We start from the raw sequence: 16584 nt of genomic DNA on the forward strand, positions 1-16584 counted from the left end.
CTGTATGTTTTATTATCCCTGCTGCTTCTGGTCAAACTGAATGAAATACATGGATTTAGCTTTTTGGGGAAAATGTAGACTATAGTCTGTCTATGCTACTGCACCAGATGTTGTGGTGGCTGATGGAGAGTCCAGAGAAGTGTCTGTATTAGAGATAGAAAAGAATAATAAAGCACACACGTCCACTCAGTGGAAACCAGGTGCTGGGCCGATCGAGGTCAGAATCCATAAGGAAAAATAAAGTCTGCACACTGGATCATGCTCCAAAGCTTAACCCTTCCATTGTGTTAGGGTCTTTTTTGACCCGTTTACAAGTTTATATAGGTAAAAAGTACCCTTTACATTTCTTTATTGGAACGAGAATTCATGATATCCTCAGAAATAGCCATTTTAACGCATTTTTTTTAATTTATCATCATTTTAATTAATTCTGATGGTCTCAAAAAAAAAAAGTGACACTTGTGGTGTTAGGGTCCGAAATGACCCGGCAAAGAAGTGTGGCTTAATTCCCCCCCAAATTGTCAATATTCAATGTTTACATGTTTGAGAGTGAGAGAGACTTGTCCTCAATTAGCATTTGCTATCAGGAGTAAAATAAAGTTTGAGTTTATGAAAAATAAATGACTTTTTACCTATGGTATACGGGTCATTTCGGACCCTAACACCACTAGTGTCACTATTTTTAATAATTTTAACATTTTTTAAAGTTAAAAAACGAAGTATTTTTTTTAAGATTTATTTTTGGAAGTGTGTTCTAATTATTATTCTTAATTATTCTATTCTTGCTAGATAACATCATTATCCATTGCCTTCATTATAGGAAATTTAATGAGTGAATTTTTACATTTTTATAATAGAAAACGAGATATTTTGAAAGATGAAACCCTAGCCCTAACCCAACATAATATTTTAAAAAGTGTTTACATGGATATGAATGCATTACAAGTCAGCTATGAGGTGGGAGAAGAAAAATAATGAAAATACTTATTTTTTGAGTATTTTGGGCTGATTTAAATCACGGGTCAAATTTGACCCGCTAACACCACAAGTGGATGCAGTTTTCTAACACAATGCAAGGTTTTATTTTGGTTCCTTTACACCAGGGGTCTTCAACAGGGGGTCCGGGGCCCCTAGGGGGTCCTCAGAGTTACTACAGGGGGTCCCCCAATTCTTGAGATGTGTGATGGGAAACATTTGCTAAAAATAGCAGATCTACAGATCCACTCACTACATACCATCTCAGAGCTGGGCTATACTGTAGGTGCGTGCAGACTATTTTGTTTTTATTTTTGGCAGCCTAGGACAGAGGGTTTCAACAACCTGGGATACCCCAAAAAAGGAGGCAAAAAGGCTGGCAAAGTATTGTGCTGTCTCTGCTATAATTGGCAGACACTGTCACTTATACCCATAGACTAGAGTACTGAGTGACATGCTTATTGTATCATGAAGACATATGCCATGATTTTGAGAATGTAACCTTAAAGCAACTTTTTCTCTTCTGCCCCGAATTTGAACTCGGTTTCCTGCGCAAGTGCTGACATGTTTTTTACCATTGAGCTAATAGAGCCTGCATGCTCAGGGGATAAATGGAATCTTGACCATCAGGTCAGAATTCGTGTCAGATCCTGTGTCTAGGTGAAACATGACCTAATCTAAATGTCTCAATATAAGAGCAGGGAGACAAAATACAACCACCATGATTGTATGAGTTATATTGTATATTGTATCTGTAATAATGTGTGTCCTTGTATGCTCTTATGTGGACATGAATACATTACTAACCCATTCAATCTGGGAACGCATCAGTGTCATTTTAGATTTCTTTAGCTATTTTTTGAAAAATCATGAAAATTTGTGCAAATGAGATAAAAATAAATACATTATATTCAAAGATTTGCACACATTTTCAAGATTTATCGCGCTATGAGCTTGTATATCTGCTATTTTTGAATAGCCAAAGTGTAAAATAATGGTTAAAGTGGTTACACAGATGCGTTCCCGGTTTTGATGGGTTAAAGCGTGTGTGCGTGTGCGTGTGCGTGTGCGTGCGTGTGCATGTGTGCGCGTGTGCGCTAGTGACTCACGGCAGAGTTCAGGAGCCTCGTCGCTGTTGTCCAGACAGTCGTTGTCTCCGTCACACTTCCATCTCTCCTGGATACAGCGGTTGTTCTTACAGGCAAACTCCCCCGGCTGGCACTGAGGAGGAGGGATGTAGGACGGGTTGGCTAGCGGAGGAGAGAGAGAGAGAGAGAGAGAGAGAGAGAACACAATAATAAAGACATGAGGTGAGAAAGTACAGAGAATACAGAGAGAAATAAACTTCCTCTGAATGACTCATTCCTTCAACAAGACAAAACGAGGGTGGTCCGTGTTTCCCATAGCTAGGCAACCGACCAGAGACAATACAATGAAATACCCCGGGTTCAAATTCCGGTGAGTTACATTGGTGCCATTGAACCGGATCTGGTTTCCCGGTGGCGGGAGGTCAAGAGGGGGCTGAGTGTTTTTTTTAAATTTCATCTGTGAAAGACAGTTGAAACAACTTCTCTGTTCTGGACTAGGTGAAGTAGTCTAGGTATCTCGTTTTTGCATAATTTTGTTCTTGATTTGACTAGGGAGAGGAGTTTTTGGACCAGCAATTTGAGGGTACAATCGACCAACAGCTGTTGTCGGTCTATTTGGCTCAAGATTGAGGTCAGCTGACTATAATGACTTTAGAACAAACATTGAAGTTCTTGATATCTGCACCTGCTGCTGAAGAGATCATTGGGATTGTTGGAAGAATTATAACAGAGTACGAGGACCTGGCATCCTATAGTGTGTATAGTTTCAATGTAGGCTGATGATAGGTTCTTGGTTTACATATGTATTAGTTACTATTAGATTATTGGTTTTCTTATGTATGACTTTATTATTAGATTACTGTTTTTATGCATTTGATGTATTATGTGTATTATCTTGAGTCCTTGCTTACTGTAAGTACTGTAAATGCCTAAACTGCAAACTGTAAACTGTAGCGGTAGAATATCTCCCCCAGGTCAAAGGGGGATTCCCCTTTAGGCTAGTGGTTATTCTTCCATCTTTCAGGAGGCCAAAGGAGGAGGTAAATCCCACTTCTCCCATAGAAAGGTGATGACATTCACTGCATCTCATAGAGATAATGTGTACCGATTTGCGTGATGTTTGGACCAAATTTGTAGGAGTAATATGATAATAATTATTTTATAAAAATCGGCCTCCTGGTGGGCAGATGAAAAAAAAGGCAGATGTTGACAATAACTCGACATATTTGAGGTAATCAACATAATGTCTGCATGCTAGGGGTGTGCACTAATTTCACCAAACGATATGATACGATATTTGGCTCACAACTTCGATACGATTTCAATACGATACGATACGCACTTTTTTTAATATGAAAAATATATGGGGGAGAAAAAAAGCAAATGCAAACAAATAATTCTGTTTTTGCATTATTCAGATATGCGAACTTGTAGCTTTTCAGCTACAATAGCCGTTTTGAATCCAAATAGGGCAATAGTGTGACACCTGACCCGAAAAAAATCCAACATGTTGTCACCCTTTTCACCTCGGGGCTGTTTGCATGCCTGATTGATTATTATTATTGTAAAAAAAAAAAAAAAAAAAAAAATTAAACAATATTCTTTTTTCTCAAAACGATACATATCGTCACGAAAACGTATCGCGATATATCGCGGGACGATATATCGGCACACCCCTACTGCATGCTATAATTAGCATCTACAGTATATGGCACTGAGGACGGGTTGGCTACGGAAGCCACAGAGGGAACAAAATAAAGAACGTGAGGTGAGACGTACAGTAATACAGATAGAAATAAACCAGTGAATGACTCATTCCTTCTCTGATGCCAACGAGGACAAAACGAGGGAGTTGGTCCGTTTCCTGATAGCTAAGCAACCGACCCCAAGACAATACAATAAAACACGATACGGTACCTCCACCCTGTGGTGTGGTGGTCTTATTATACCTTTGCAGCTGGTGTTGTCGGCAGGGTCTAGTATCTGGTCCTCTGCACAGGCACACGACCTTCCTCCCGGCGTGGCCAGACACAGGCTGCTGCAGCCGCCGTTGTAGACCCGGCACGCGTTGGAGCCTGTTGTGGTACAAACACAGGTACAGTAGGAACAGTATTCATGCAACGAGTACAACACGGTTAATACATTAAGACCGGGAAAGTGTCATTTTAACATTTCTTTGGCTATTCAAAAAATAGCAGATCTACAAGCTCACAGCGCGGCACCGAGTGCCGCGCTATGAGCTTGTAGATCTGCTATTTTTTTTTTATAATACATATATAAATATTTTTTTGTCAAATATTGTGTTCCAGGGACCTCCAGAAGCAAAGATTTGAGTTACAAATGTTTGCTTTAAAAATATGTATATTCAAAGATTTGCACAAATGTTCAAGATCTTTCAAAAATAGCAGATCTACAAGCTCATAGCGCTGCACTCGGTTACACTGTAGCTCAAATCTAAAATGACACGCGTTCCCGGAATGAATGGATTGATTAAAGGACGACTTCACCCATTTTCAACCAAATCTTAAATTCTAATTTTGTACTTTTACTCCAAGTAACATTTTGAACACAGGCCTTTTTACTTGTAACTTTTCATATATTCATATATATATTTATATTTCACATTTTCATATTGTGGTATTGATACTTTTTCTGGGTACTTCTTCCACCACTGACCATTATTATAATGAGCATTAGTGAGGACTAGGGCTTTCACCAACTAGTCGACTAGTCGACTAGTATAACCACTAGTCGACTTTGTTGGTACTAGTCGAATAGTTTTTGTTATTTGTTTTAATGCCATAGTAATGGCCCATCTTACTATTATTATTATCCTCCTGACTTTATTTTTTATCAAAAGGGGGTCAAAAGTATGCCCAATAAACGCCTATTATTGGGCAATGGGGATCCTTGGAGACAGCTGTGGTGCTGTGCTGCTGTGCCAGAAGCGCTTCCCTTAAAACGCCATAAAAATAAGGGCAGGAGGATAATAATAATAGTAATATAGTAGTAGGATGGCATTAAAACAATGCCCCCCCTAAAAATATATATATATATATATATATTTTTAGTTAGTTTTTTTAATATAAATTTTGACTAGTCGACTAGTCGACTACTACTTGGTCAAATGAGTCGACTAGAAGAAATCATTAATTGTGAATGCCCTAGTGAGGACCAATTATATGAAGATAGATTGAAAATAGGTGTAAGTATCGTCCTGTAAGTATTCAGCATGACGGACGGACGGACGGACGGACGCTCGCTCGTTACCTTGCTGCTGCTGGGCGTCGTACATGCGTATCTCGAAGATGGGCGGCCTCTCGTTGCGCAGCAGCGTGGCGGCGCCGGTGGTGGTGTCCAGCTTGTAGATGCTGCCGCTGCGGTACTCGTTCCAGAACAGGAAGTGCTTGTAGTGGCACAGGCCGAAGGCGTGGCTCAGCTCCTGGCCCTCGTAAACCGTCTGGTGACGTGAGGAGAAACACAAACAAACGTACTGTTCATGTACAACATCGGTTCTCAAAGTGGGGTCCGGGGACCCCCGGGGGTCCTTGGGGGGGGGTACCAGGGGGTCCCCAGCAAAATGTGTTAATAAAGCGTCACAATCCTTTAAACCACTTTATCCATATTTTATAGTTTGGCTATTCAAAAATAGCAGATCTACAAGCTCATAGCGCGGCACTGAGTGCCGCGCTATGAGCTGGTAGATCTGCTATTTTTGAAAAATCTCGAAAATGTGCAAATTTTTAAATCTTTTTTTTGAATGCGAACATTTTGAATTTTGCTTCTTTGGGGTCCCTGGCACAACATATTTTCAGGTGGGGGTCCGCGGCGAAAAAGTTTGAGAACCACTGATGTACAATACCATATACACACAAACACTCTCATTTATCAACGCGGTGCAGCCCAAATAATGGGCGTACGGCGAGATCACAGCACCTTTCGGCATTTATCAATATATCCTGACGTGGGCTTCATCCTACCGTAGGCTGAGATCTCACGTCTGGTCGAGACCAGTTGTTGACTTTGGCTGCTGCCCGTTTATTCCATTCTAGACCTGCGGAGCAGCATTGTCTGACTGTCTGACAGGCATCTGGACACATAATCCACTCCTAAATGTATATCTACACTAATAAATAATCCCTGTGAAAATATAACATTTTATAAAGTAATTTAAACAAACTGCTTTAACAGTCATTCAGTTGCATTGGCTATTTTGAAAATAGCAGATCTGCAAGCTCACAACGGGTCGCATCGCGACGCGTTGTGAGCTTGTATATCTGCTATTTTCAAAATATACAGCGCTTCTGCGAGCGCATTTTCGGGACTCCCGACGATCTTTTCATGGACAGTGAGGTTTACAAACTTACAGTAGCTTGTCCTATGTTATGGAGTTGTGTCATAGAGAGTTTTGAAGACTACAACCTGGCTGGGTTAAGGATATAAACCCGACGCTCCAATCTCTTATTAACGTGGTGGTACGGAATCACTGCAGCCTGGCCGAGTCTGACTGATTTATTTTAGTGTAACTCGAACGCGCACTGCTCGGTATGGGGTAAATAAATTAATATGCAAAACTATTCCATTCATGGTGATGTGATTGTTATCATAATATGTCATTCATGTAGGCTACAAGCCTATGTGACAAAGATTGTACCGCTACGGATTACATGAAAGACACAGTTGGGCGCGTGTGTGTGTGTGTGTGTGTGTGTGTGTGTGTGTGTGTGTGTGAGAGAGATAGAGAGAGAGAGAGAGAGAGAGAGAGAGAGAGAGAGAGAGAGAGAGAGAGAGAGAGAGAGGCGTGTGCGTGTGTGTGACTTGACAGGCAGCGAGGCGAGGCAAGCCGGCGAAACTCTTTCTTTTTGGTTCTTCATGTCGTAAAATCGGGGTGTTTCCAGAATATATAAGGACGTGTTATCTAAATGATGCTCGTTTTCAGACGTGAGATTTATCAAGGCTGGGACCAAATGTACGCTCGGATCGGCTGTGTAGGATTCGTTGATAAATGTGACTTCGACGTTGGCGTACGGCCGAATACATGGAAAAATATACGCCGGTTTATACGCTCCGTTGATAAATGAGGGCCACTGTTCATGTTCAATAATACCATATCCAAGTGGTTTGTGAACGATTTACAATTTTCTGCATTTATCAGACTCTCTTATCTGGAGCAACTTAAAGGCATACTAGGTAACGTTTTCAACAAAACTAAAGTTAAATTGTATATCTTTTGTGAGTGGCAAAAGTTTCACAACACCCACTCCATGAATTTCACCCCCGGAAGCCTTTTATTTATATATTTTCTATTGAACGTGGACTGGGGGGACTTTCCCGGGAAAATGACGTTCCTGGCCAACGTCATGACGTCCTGGCCGACGTCATGACGTCGGCCAGGAACACCGCAACGGTTTCCTGTTTGGCCAGGAACTACCGCGCTAATATCAAAAAGGAACCTCACGCTGATTCTAAGAGAATGTAGGATTGGAAGATCGAAAAAGAACAGAAAAAGAAAGCACAGCTCATGGTAACTAATGCTCCACTGGCTAAGAGAAACGATCCGTAGATAGTATAAAACAATTAAAAGATCGCTTTTTGAAACGCTTCCGGCTTCCGGTGAAAACGAATGGAATTCTGGGTAATCGAGGAATACGGAAATTGTATGCAGTGACGGTAGTGACCAGCAGAGGTTGCTAAAAATCGTTATTTGTGATTCTGCATTGTACAACTTTAACCTCTTGAATCCCACATCCCTATTTCGGGGTGGAATTTTCGCCGAAAATAACGCTGTGTAGCGACGTGTTGTGAGCTTGCAGATCGGCTATTTTCGATAATTTCAATGTTAAAGGATAAGCATGATTTAAAAACAATACTTTTTTTTTTTTTTTTTTTTTTACATAAAAGGTTTCAACCTGGCAGTAACTTACTAAATAAAATGCACTTCAATATCCATATCCACAGCAGCACAAACTGTCATAAGAATGATGGACTTTTAACCAGCTGCCAGCATGACATGAGACAAAAATTCAAATTTTTCCCTCTGGATTAAATCAATCTGATTGATGATGATGATTGATGATGATTCCCACAGAAGTATTTACATGAGCGCTAGAATAAATGGATACAGTGTTTTTTTACACGCTTCACAGTCAGTCATCAAAAAAGAAAAAGGTTCTGACATGTAACAAAATAGCAATTCCAGCACTGCTGCCCACGGGGCAAAACATCTGAAAAAACACATGGACCCTAGCTGCATCCAGTGCTTGGCACCGCTTTTTATTTTCAGTGGTGTAAAGTAACTAAGTACATTTACTCAAGTACTGTACTTCAGTACAGTTTTGAGATTTGTTTTTACTTTACTGGAGTATTTCCAATTTTCAATACTTCTACTTCTACTCCACTACATCTCATAGGCTAATATTGTATTTTACTCCACTACAATTATTTGAAAACTTTAGTTACTAGTTACTTTGTCGATATAAATGATTAGTTTATAAAACATACATTAACCACTTTAGCCCTATTTTATACATAGGCTATTTGAAATTAGCCGATCTACAAGCTCGCGACGCGTTGTGAGCTTGTAGATCTGCTATTTTCAAACATTTTAGTACTTTAACTTTTGGTACTTTAAGTATATTTTGATGCCAATACTTTTGTACTTTTACTCAAGTAACATTTTGAACACAGCCTTTTACTTGTAACAGAGTATTTCTACATGGTGGTATTATATTGCTACTTTTACTTAAGTAAAATATCTGAGTACTTTCTCCACCACTGTTTATTTTACAGCTGTGTTTTCTATTGGTACAGCAGTGCATATTCACATCACATATTTTTCACAGAGAAGCATAGAGTTCATTTTTAATGCACCACATTATCTGGAACAAACCCCCCCAGAAAAGTGCAGGTCTGCAACTCTGAGCTGTTTTATAAATCAAAGATGAAAACTCGTTTACCTCTGCCTTAGTGAGCTTTTTGACTCTTTAGGTCATTTAATTTTCTTTCTATTTTCCTTTTTGTTTTTAACTTATTCTTATTTTGTATTCTATTAACTCTTCAATAACTACTTTTAATTGTATTCACGATTGTGTTCCTTTTTATTATGTGTTTCTTTGTTTTTGCTCAATTTCTCTCTCATCCAGTTAAAATGTGCACTTGGTTGGACCGGGGTGCCCTAGGGCTCTATACTTGGTCTGCTAGTATTTGCCAGACCCAAGGGGTCGGCCTACATGAGGCTTTGTCGGTCGGTCGGTCGGTCTGTCCCTCTTTTCCTCTGCACACACGTCATGCGAAGTCCGGCCATTCAGATTTCAACCACTAGGGGTCTGGCAGTACCAGGTCTCCTGGTTCCCTTGTTCCCTCTACACCAAACAGCTCGACACCCTGTGAGCTTGTAGATCAGCTATTTTCACCCCAAAATTTCCCCCAGATTAGGGTTCATGCGGTTAATGTTGAAATGTGCTATCCTATATCAACCCAAAAGGGTCCTTGACATGAAAAAGTTTGAGAACCACGGTCTAACCTCAATGTGTCGTCATGGCATCATGCGCAAACAAATCAGTCAGCTCCATATACGGAGCTAGAACAATAACTACCATATATGGAGTTTGGGTTGATATTTGTGACCAAATATGGCACCGGCCAGCGGGCGGACCACGACAACAGTAGGTGTGAGGGCCGTGAAGTGAACCCAAACTCTAGATGTTCCCGAACCTCTAGTACAAATAAACTTGCCTTGCCTTGAAGCAACAGCGTGGTCAGAATATTCTACTAGCCCTGCAGTTACTAAACCGGAGAAGGCGAGGCCAGGATGGACATTTACCACATCAGAAGACATAGCTTCACGTTCTCCTGGGAGCTAAACGTCACTTTAATACCTCAAAGTGGGCTCTTAATGTGCAGAGAGACGTGCTACAGACATTCCAACAATAGAAAGTAACAGGCAAGAACATCTACTTAGAATGAGTCATTTCACTGTGATTCTGACTGGACCATTATTCTGATTATAAGTGGAATAAATTGCTCTCTGCCAGAGGGGTCTTCAACAGGGGGTCCGGGGACCCCTAGGGGCGGACCTCAGAGTTACTACAGGGGGGGGCCACCGAATCTTAATCTTAACTCATTCAGTGCCAATGATGTGTAACATGTCAATTTTTTTTCTAAAAGCCCAGAGTGCCAAGGACGTGTACCACGTCAAAACCGTGTTTTCAGTGTTTACGCTAGATGGCGCTGTTCGCCAACCTATGAGTGATCCTATGACTTCTGGAGAAGAGTAGATCCGGGAAATAATGTGATCACAGCAAAACCAGCCCCGTCCCATATATTTTTTTCTCCGCTTTCTTGTTTTCTTCTGCGTTTTGGCGAGAACAAGCTATATTCAACAGCCAATAACTAAAGAACGGAGGATGGAAGCAGAGACGCTCCTCTGTCTTTTGCGACACTCTGTGTGTCGATTGTCCGGGGAACAAAATATTCTGTGGCTCTTGAAAGGTGCCAGCATGCTCCAAAATGCTGGCACAGGCTGACTTAACTAATTAATGATACACTCAATGAGTTAATAATAATAATAATGACCTTGCGCTCAGAGGTGTTGAGGTAGACCATCTCGATGCGGTCGTAGTAGGCGTCCACCCAGTAGAGGATTTCGTGCGGGATGTCCAGACTCAGGCCGTTGGGCCAGAGCACCGTCTTGCTGGTGAGGAACACGTTGCGGTTGGTCCCGTCCATCCAGGCGCGCTCGATCTTCCCTCGCTTGCTGGCCTTGGGGTCTTCTTCCCAGTCCGTCCAGTACATCCACCTGAGAGGAGGAGCCACAGGAGAGCGTTCAACGTGGGGGGGGGGGGTGGGGGTGGGGGTTCCCTTCAAGGAACCACCAGGGGGTCCTTGAAGGGATTCCAGGGGGTCGCTAATGGACCTTGGAACTAGTGTTGATTTTGTCAGCGAATTTTGATTCATTTTTAGTCATAGTCTTTTGAATAAATTTTCATTTAGTTTTAGTCATATTTTAGTCATCTGAAATGTTTTACTGTTAGTCTAGTTTTAGTCGACTAAATATCATAAGATTTTAGTCGACTAAATCTACAGTTGATTTAGTCGACTAAAATGTATGTTGGTGGTGCCTTGATGGCGTCATAATGGCTGCTTTTACACTTGGTTGAATGCTGAAAATAGCAGATCTACAGCTATGATGACTAAAACTAAGACTAAAAAAAAAGCGCTGCGACGCGTTGTGAGCTTGTAGATCTGCTATTTTCAGAGCGCAACACCCGAGCGCAACCAAACATAAAATGACTTTTAGTTCTACTGGATCTCTTCTCCACTAGATCCTCACTAACATTTTAGTCTAGTTTTTATTTGTTGACGAAATTGTCAATATATTTAGTCTTAGTTTTAGTCATCGTAGCTTAGTTTTTATTTAGTTTTTATTTAGTTTTCGTCAGTGAAAAAAGGTAGTCGACCAGCATTTTTCGTCATAGTTTTAGTCGACGAAATCAACACTGCTTGGAACCAACTGGGACCAAATGAAACCCTTACGGGTCTGTAACTCCGAGAGTGTACAAACGGAACGGCATTCGTACACTCTCAGAGTTCAATAAAATTCATAAAAATCTAATGGGGATCCATGGCCTATAACGCATATCTTGCTGTAATCAGACAGTGCTGAGATAACACAGGGAAATCTGGAGTGTTGGTTTAACTTTATATGAGCACTCTGGATTTGACTTGTGTACAGAAAGTGAGAGGCTGAAGAACCTCAAGGTGCTGCTTTGTCTAAAAGTACCGAAGACATAACATAAACACACACATGAGCACACGCACACGCACACACACACACACACACACATGTTGATTTCGTCGACTAAAACTAGGACGGATTTTTTTCGTCAACTACCTTTTTTCACAGACGAAAACTAAATAAAAACTAATGATGATGACTATGATGACTGAAACAAAAGATTTGCTGTCCAAATCAACAATAAAAAAAAGTAATATGCAGAATCTCAATATGACACGTCAAATAAGTGACACCTTTCATAGACATTTTCCTTTGCAGAGTCCTTCAGTCTCTCTCTCTCTCTCTGCCCTCTCTCTCTGGAACGGAACCTGATTGATTACTGGCTTTAAGCCTGAATTTAGACTTGGCTGCACACGGGTGTCAAGCATCAAAAAAATAGCTGATCTACAAGCTCACAACGCGTATTTTCAGTGCGCGACCAAGTATACTGTATAACAGGCCTTCAGGCAAGTACCTTTCTCCAGGGACCATCTAATCACCCTGTCAATACCAATCTAAATCTAATCTGTTTGCTTGTGTGTGCGTCGACTGTGCGTCTGTGTGTGTGTGTGTGTGTGTGTGTGTGTGTGTGTGTGTGTGTGTGTGTGTGTGTGTGTGTGTGTGTGTGTGGTGATGATGCTGATGATGTGAACACTTGTTACGGATAAGAAAGAGTAGAGTGTCGCCATGGCGACAGCACATCAACACATCTGTGTTTGATTGTATGATTAAAACCTTCAATAAGCACTCTGTTCCATTTTCTCTCTGGCGCACACACACGCACACGCACACACACACACACACACACACACACACACACACACACACACACACACACACACACACACACACACACACACACACACACACGTTAATGCTTTTTCCAAGACATATCAAATATCCATGGAATTTGTTGCGTAATCAATACAAAATATATTTTTTAAGGCCGACACCGATTCCGATATCTCTGAGAAGAGGATATCAACTAATCTCTTCCTGTTTGTTTTTACACAAAAAAGGAGGTGGTGCCCCCAGAGGCAAAAAACACCAACCAATCCTTTTTTTTTTTTTACCTATTGTGTTCCCAGATTATAGATATGAACTGACCCGTGCAGCGGGTCGACCACGATGGCGCGGGGGTGGGTCATGGTGCCCTCGATGAGGGTCTTGCGTGTCTGGGAGGCCTTCTCCAGCCGCGCCACGCTGATGGTCTTCTTGGGCCCGTCGTCCGTCCAGTACAGGTTGTCCGCCATCCAGTCCACCGCGATGCCCTCCACCGTGTGGATTCCTGGGAGGAGAGGACACACCACACGCGCACACACGGGCACACATACCAAGAACAAACTGAGTACTATCAGAATATAGAGCTATTTAACACTTACCAAAGAAAATCACGTATCCTACCTTTAATTGAACTATTCAATTTAGTAGATTATGAATGATTTTTAGCAGGGGTCTTCAACAGGGGGTCTGGGACCCCTAGGGGGTCCTCAGAGTTACTACAGGTGGTCCGCCAAATCTATGGGAGATAGAACATTTTCTCTCTCTTTTTTTTTTTTTTACACTAACCACTTGAACCCCAGCATCCCTATTCTGGGGGGAACATTCACAGAAAATCGCAGATCTACAAGCTGACAACGCATTACGCTGTGACGTGGTGTCAGCTTGTTGATCTGCTATTTTTGGTGAAGAGGTTTGGTGTAGAGGGGAAAAAAACACCAAGTACAGAGCCAAATGTCAAGTTTACTAAGTATTGAGGGGTTATAAGTGGTTAAATGTCTATCAACATGAATCCAAAATATAAAAAAGTGTGTAAATAAACAAAGAAAAACATCAATTTACACAACACTGATGACAGGGCTGTCAAACAAGTCTATGAAGCTATGAAAAAAGTTGACATCTGCAACACAATCTTATACAATATAGTTGGGGGGTCCCTGCTTCATCTCTCTCTCAGCTAAGGGGTCCTTAGCCTGAAAAACGTTGAAGACCCCTGGTTTATAGGGTAACATTTTGGTGTGGACTACAGAGGGGCGTACCATGATAGGGTAACAGGCGTGCAGCCATGATTGAGAGAGGAAGTGACCCCGTTACCTTCCTTCAGGATGGTGTCCCTCTCCGTGCCGTCTATCTTCTGTCGCCCGATGAGGTAGCTGGTGGCGTCGGCGAAGTAGATGAACTCGTTCTCGGCGTGGAAGTCCAGCGCCCGCGGGTTCATCAGGTTCTCGATGGGGATCATGTACTCGTCGGGGACCTTGTTGTTCATGTCCATGCCCCGGATCACGCCCGGGCGGCCCTTACCGTACACCAGGAACAGCTCGTGCTCCGGCTCTGGAGGAAACAACACCAAACAAACATAATGTCAAAATGTGACATTCTGTCACCTATCAGTGGTTCTCAAACCTTTTCATTTCAAGGACCCACAAATTCCCCCCTCCCCCCCCCCCACCAATCTGACAATGTTTTGTGCTAATGTTCGAGATTTAAAAAGATAGACTGCAGTCCACCCCAAAAAAAACTTATTTTCTATTGATTAGTCACCCAAAGGAGACAAAGAAAACAACAACAGCAGATGTACAAATAGCAGATATGAGCTTGTAGATCTGCTATTTTTGAATAGCCAATGTATAATTGGATAAAGTGGTTAAAATGATTGTGATGCTATATATATTAACTAATGTAGCTGTGGACCCCCTCTGGAACCCACTCAAGGACCCCCAGGATTTCCCCCGACCCCCGTGACAGTAGTAGTAGTACTGTAAGGATCGCTCTCAGACTATTTAAAAAGATCATTTTGTATAATTCTTCTGAATGAAACAAAAAAAAAACATTAAACAAAAATGTACTATCAGCAAAAAAACAACAACTCTTGAATGAAAATTAAGTGATTTTCAATTATGTTTCGGGGCATAGGTGTGTGTGTGTGTGTGTGTGTGTGTGTGTGTGTGTGTGTGTGTGTGTGTGTGTGTGTGTGTGTGTGTGTGTGTGTGTGTGTGTGTGTGTGTGTGGGGGGTTGTGGAGGGTGCTATGGCACCAACAGGAGATTGCCTTTTTAGTTAAATCAATTCACTCGGTGCCATTTTCAAGGGCAGGTTCTATTCCCCGGAGAGAGATCAATATTCTGCTATCATGGAGTGATTGAATATTAATACACTCCTCTGGAGCATGCAGGAGCAGTCTGGGGAGGAGAGGGGGGGGGGGGGGGGTAGAGATAAACTAGGTCATAGTGAAGCTCAGCTTCTGTCTGTCTCTGTCTCTCTCTGTCTCTCTCTCTCTCTCTCTCTCTCTCTCTCTCTCTCTCTCTCTCTCTCTCTCTCTCTCTCTCTCTCTCTCTCTCTCTCTCTCTCTCTCTCTCTCTCTCTCTCTCTCTGGCTGTCCTTGGCTGTGGGTCAATACATCTTAATCATAGTGTGGGTGGGTGGGTACACACAGTACCCACACGGTACCCTCGTCACGCTCAATGCATACTTTACACTTACACTGCTGTAGGTCAGTGGACAAGGGCGTCATTCGGGGGTCCCAGGGGGGACCCCCCTCCCCCATAGCGTTCACATTCACGCTGCCTAAAATTATGTTATTTTATGCACATTAATCACATTTTAGATTGGATCGGAGTTATCCTATTACTTATTCTGCACTTGTTCTCTACTCTTACCTGTATCTTTGTTTCAACTAGGAGTCAATTCAAGTCTCCATGGGGTGACTAATCGATAGAAAATACGTTATTTTGTGGGTGAACTATCCCTTTAATGTGGTGCCGCTATGACAACTGAAAGCAATCAATCAATCTATCAATCTATCTATCTTTTTTAAAAAAACTTGAAATAAATCGAACAGAATATTTTCCTTGTATGGTGGTCCCTAGCACAAAATATTCTCAGATGGGGGTCCATGGCCAAATACATATTAATTTAGGGGGTCCTTGATATGAAAACGTTCTATGAGAACCATGGTATATATGGAGCGGCGGTGATGGTTTCACGGTGCTGATAAACACCATGGTGTCACGGTGCTGATAAACACCATGGTTTCACCGTGCTGATAAACACCATGGTTTCACCGTGCTGATAAACACCATGGTTTCACCGTGCTGATAAACACCATGGTGTCACGGTGCTGATAAACACCATGGTTTCACCGTGCTGATAAACACCATGGTTTCACCGTGCTGATAAACACCATGGTTTCACCGTGCTGATAAACACCATGGTGTCACGGTGCTGATAAACACCATGGTTTCACCGTGCTGATAAACACCATGGTGTCACGGTGCTGATAAACACCATGGTTTCACCGTGCTGATAAACACCATGGTTTCACCGTGCTGATAAACACCATGGTTTCACCGTGCTGATAAACACCATGGTTTCACCGTGCTGATAAACACCATGGTGTCACGGTGCTGATAAACACCATGGTTTCACCGTGCTGATAAACACCATGGTGTCACGGTGCTGATAAACACCATGGTTTCACCGTGCTGATAAACACCATGGTTTCACCGTGCTGATAAACACCATGGTTTCACCGTGCTGATAAACACCATGGTGTCACGGTGCTGATAAACACCATGGCGTTCTCTATACTCACTCTTGCAGGACTTGCTGTCGCTGCCCAGGCTGAAGCCAGAGCGGCAGCGGCAGGTTCGAGTCTTGTGGCTGTTCCCCAGCAGACAGATGTCAGAGCAGCCCCCGGCCTTCCCAAACTGGTCCGCCTCACACGCATGACTCCTCACTGGAACACACG

At 42.2% G+C, this 16584-nt stretch overlaps 1 protein-coding gene across 1 annotated transcript in view; it reads right to left on the minus strand.

The window, feature by feature from the left end:
- The window catches only part of LOC308081788 (low-density lipoprotein receptor-related protein 1-like), a 285687-nt gene that overhangs the window by 143836 nt on the left and 125267 nt on the right, over nt 1-16584 (minus strand). The window contains exons 10-16 of the mRNA XM_080423412.1: nt 16429-16572; nt 13933-14169; nt 12946-13126; nt 10638-10860; nt 5334-5523; nt 4013-4138; nt 2085-2225 (exon numbers count right to left, since the gene is read on the minus strand). Of these exons, the coding sequence (XP_080279538.1) occupies nt 2085-2225; nt 4013-4138; nt 5334-5523; nt 10638-10860; nt 12946-13126; nt 13933-14169; nt 16429-16572 (1242 nt within the window). The remainder of the gene's footprint in view (nt 1-2084; nt 2226-4012; nt 4139-5333; nt 5524-10637; nt 10861-12945; nt 13127-13932; nt 14170-16428; nt 16573-16584) is intronic.

This window comes from Gymnoscopelus braueri (assembly GCF_963280865.1).
Source record: "Gymnoscopelus braueri genome assembly, chromosome: 3".
In the NCBI taxonomy this organism is placed as follows: Eukaryota; Metazoa; Chordata; class Actinopteri; order Myctophiformes; family Myctophidae; genus Gymnoscopelus; species Gymnoscopelus braueri.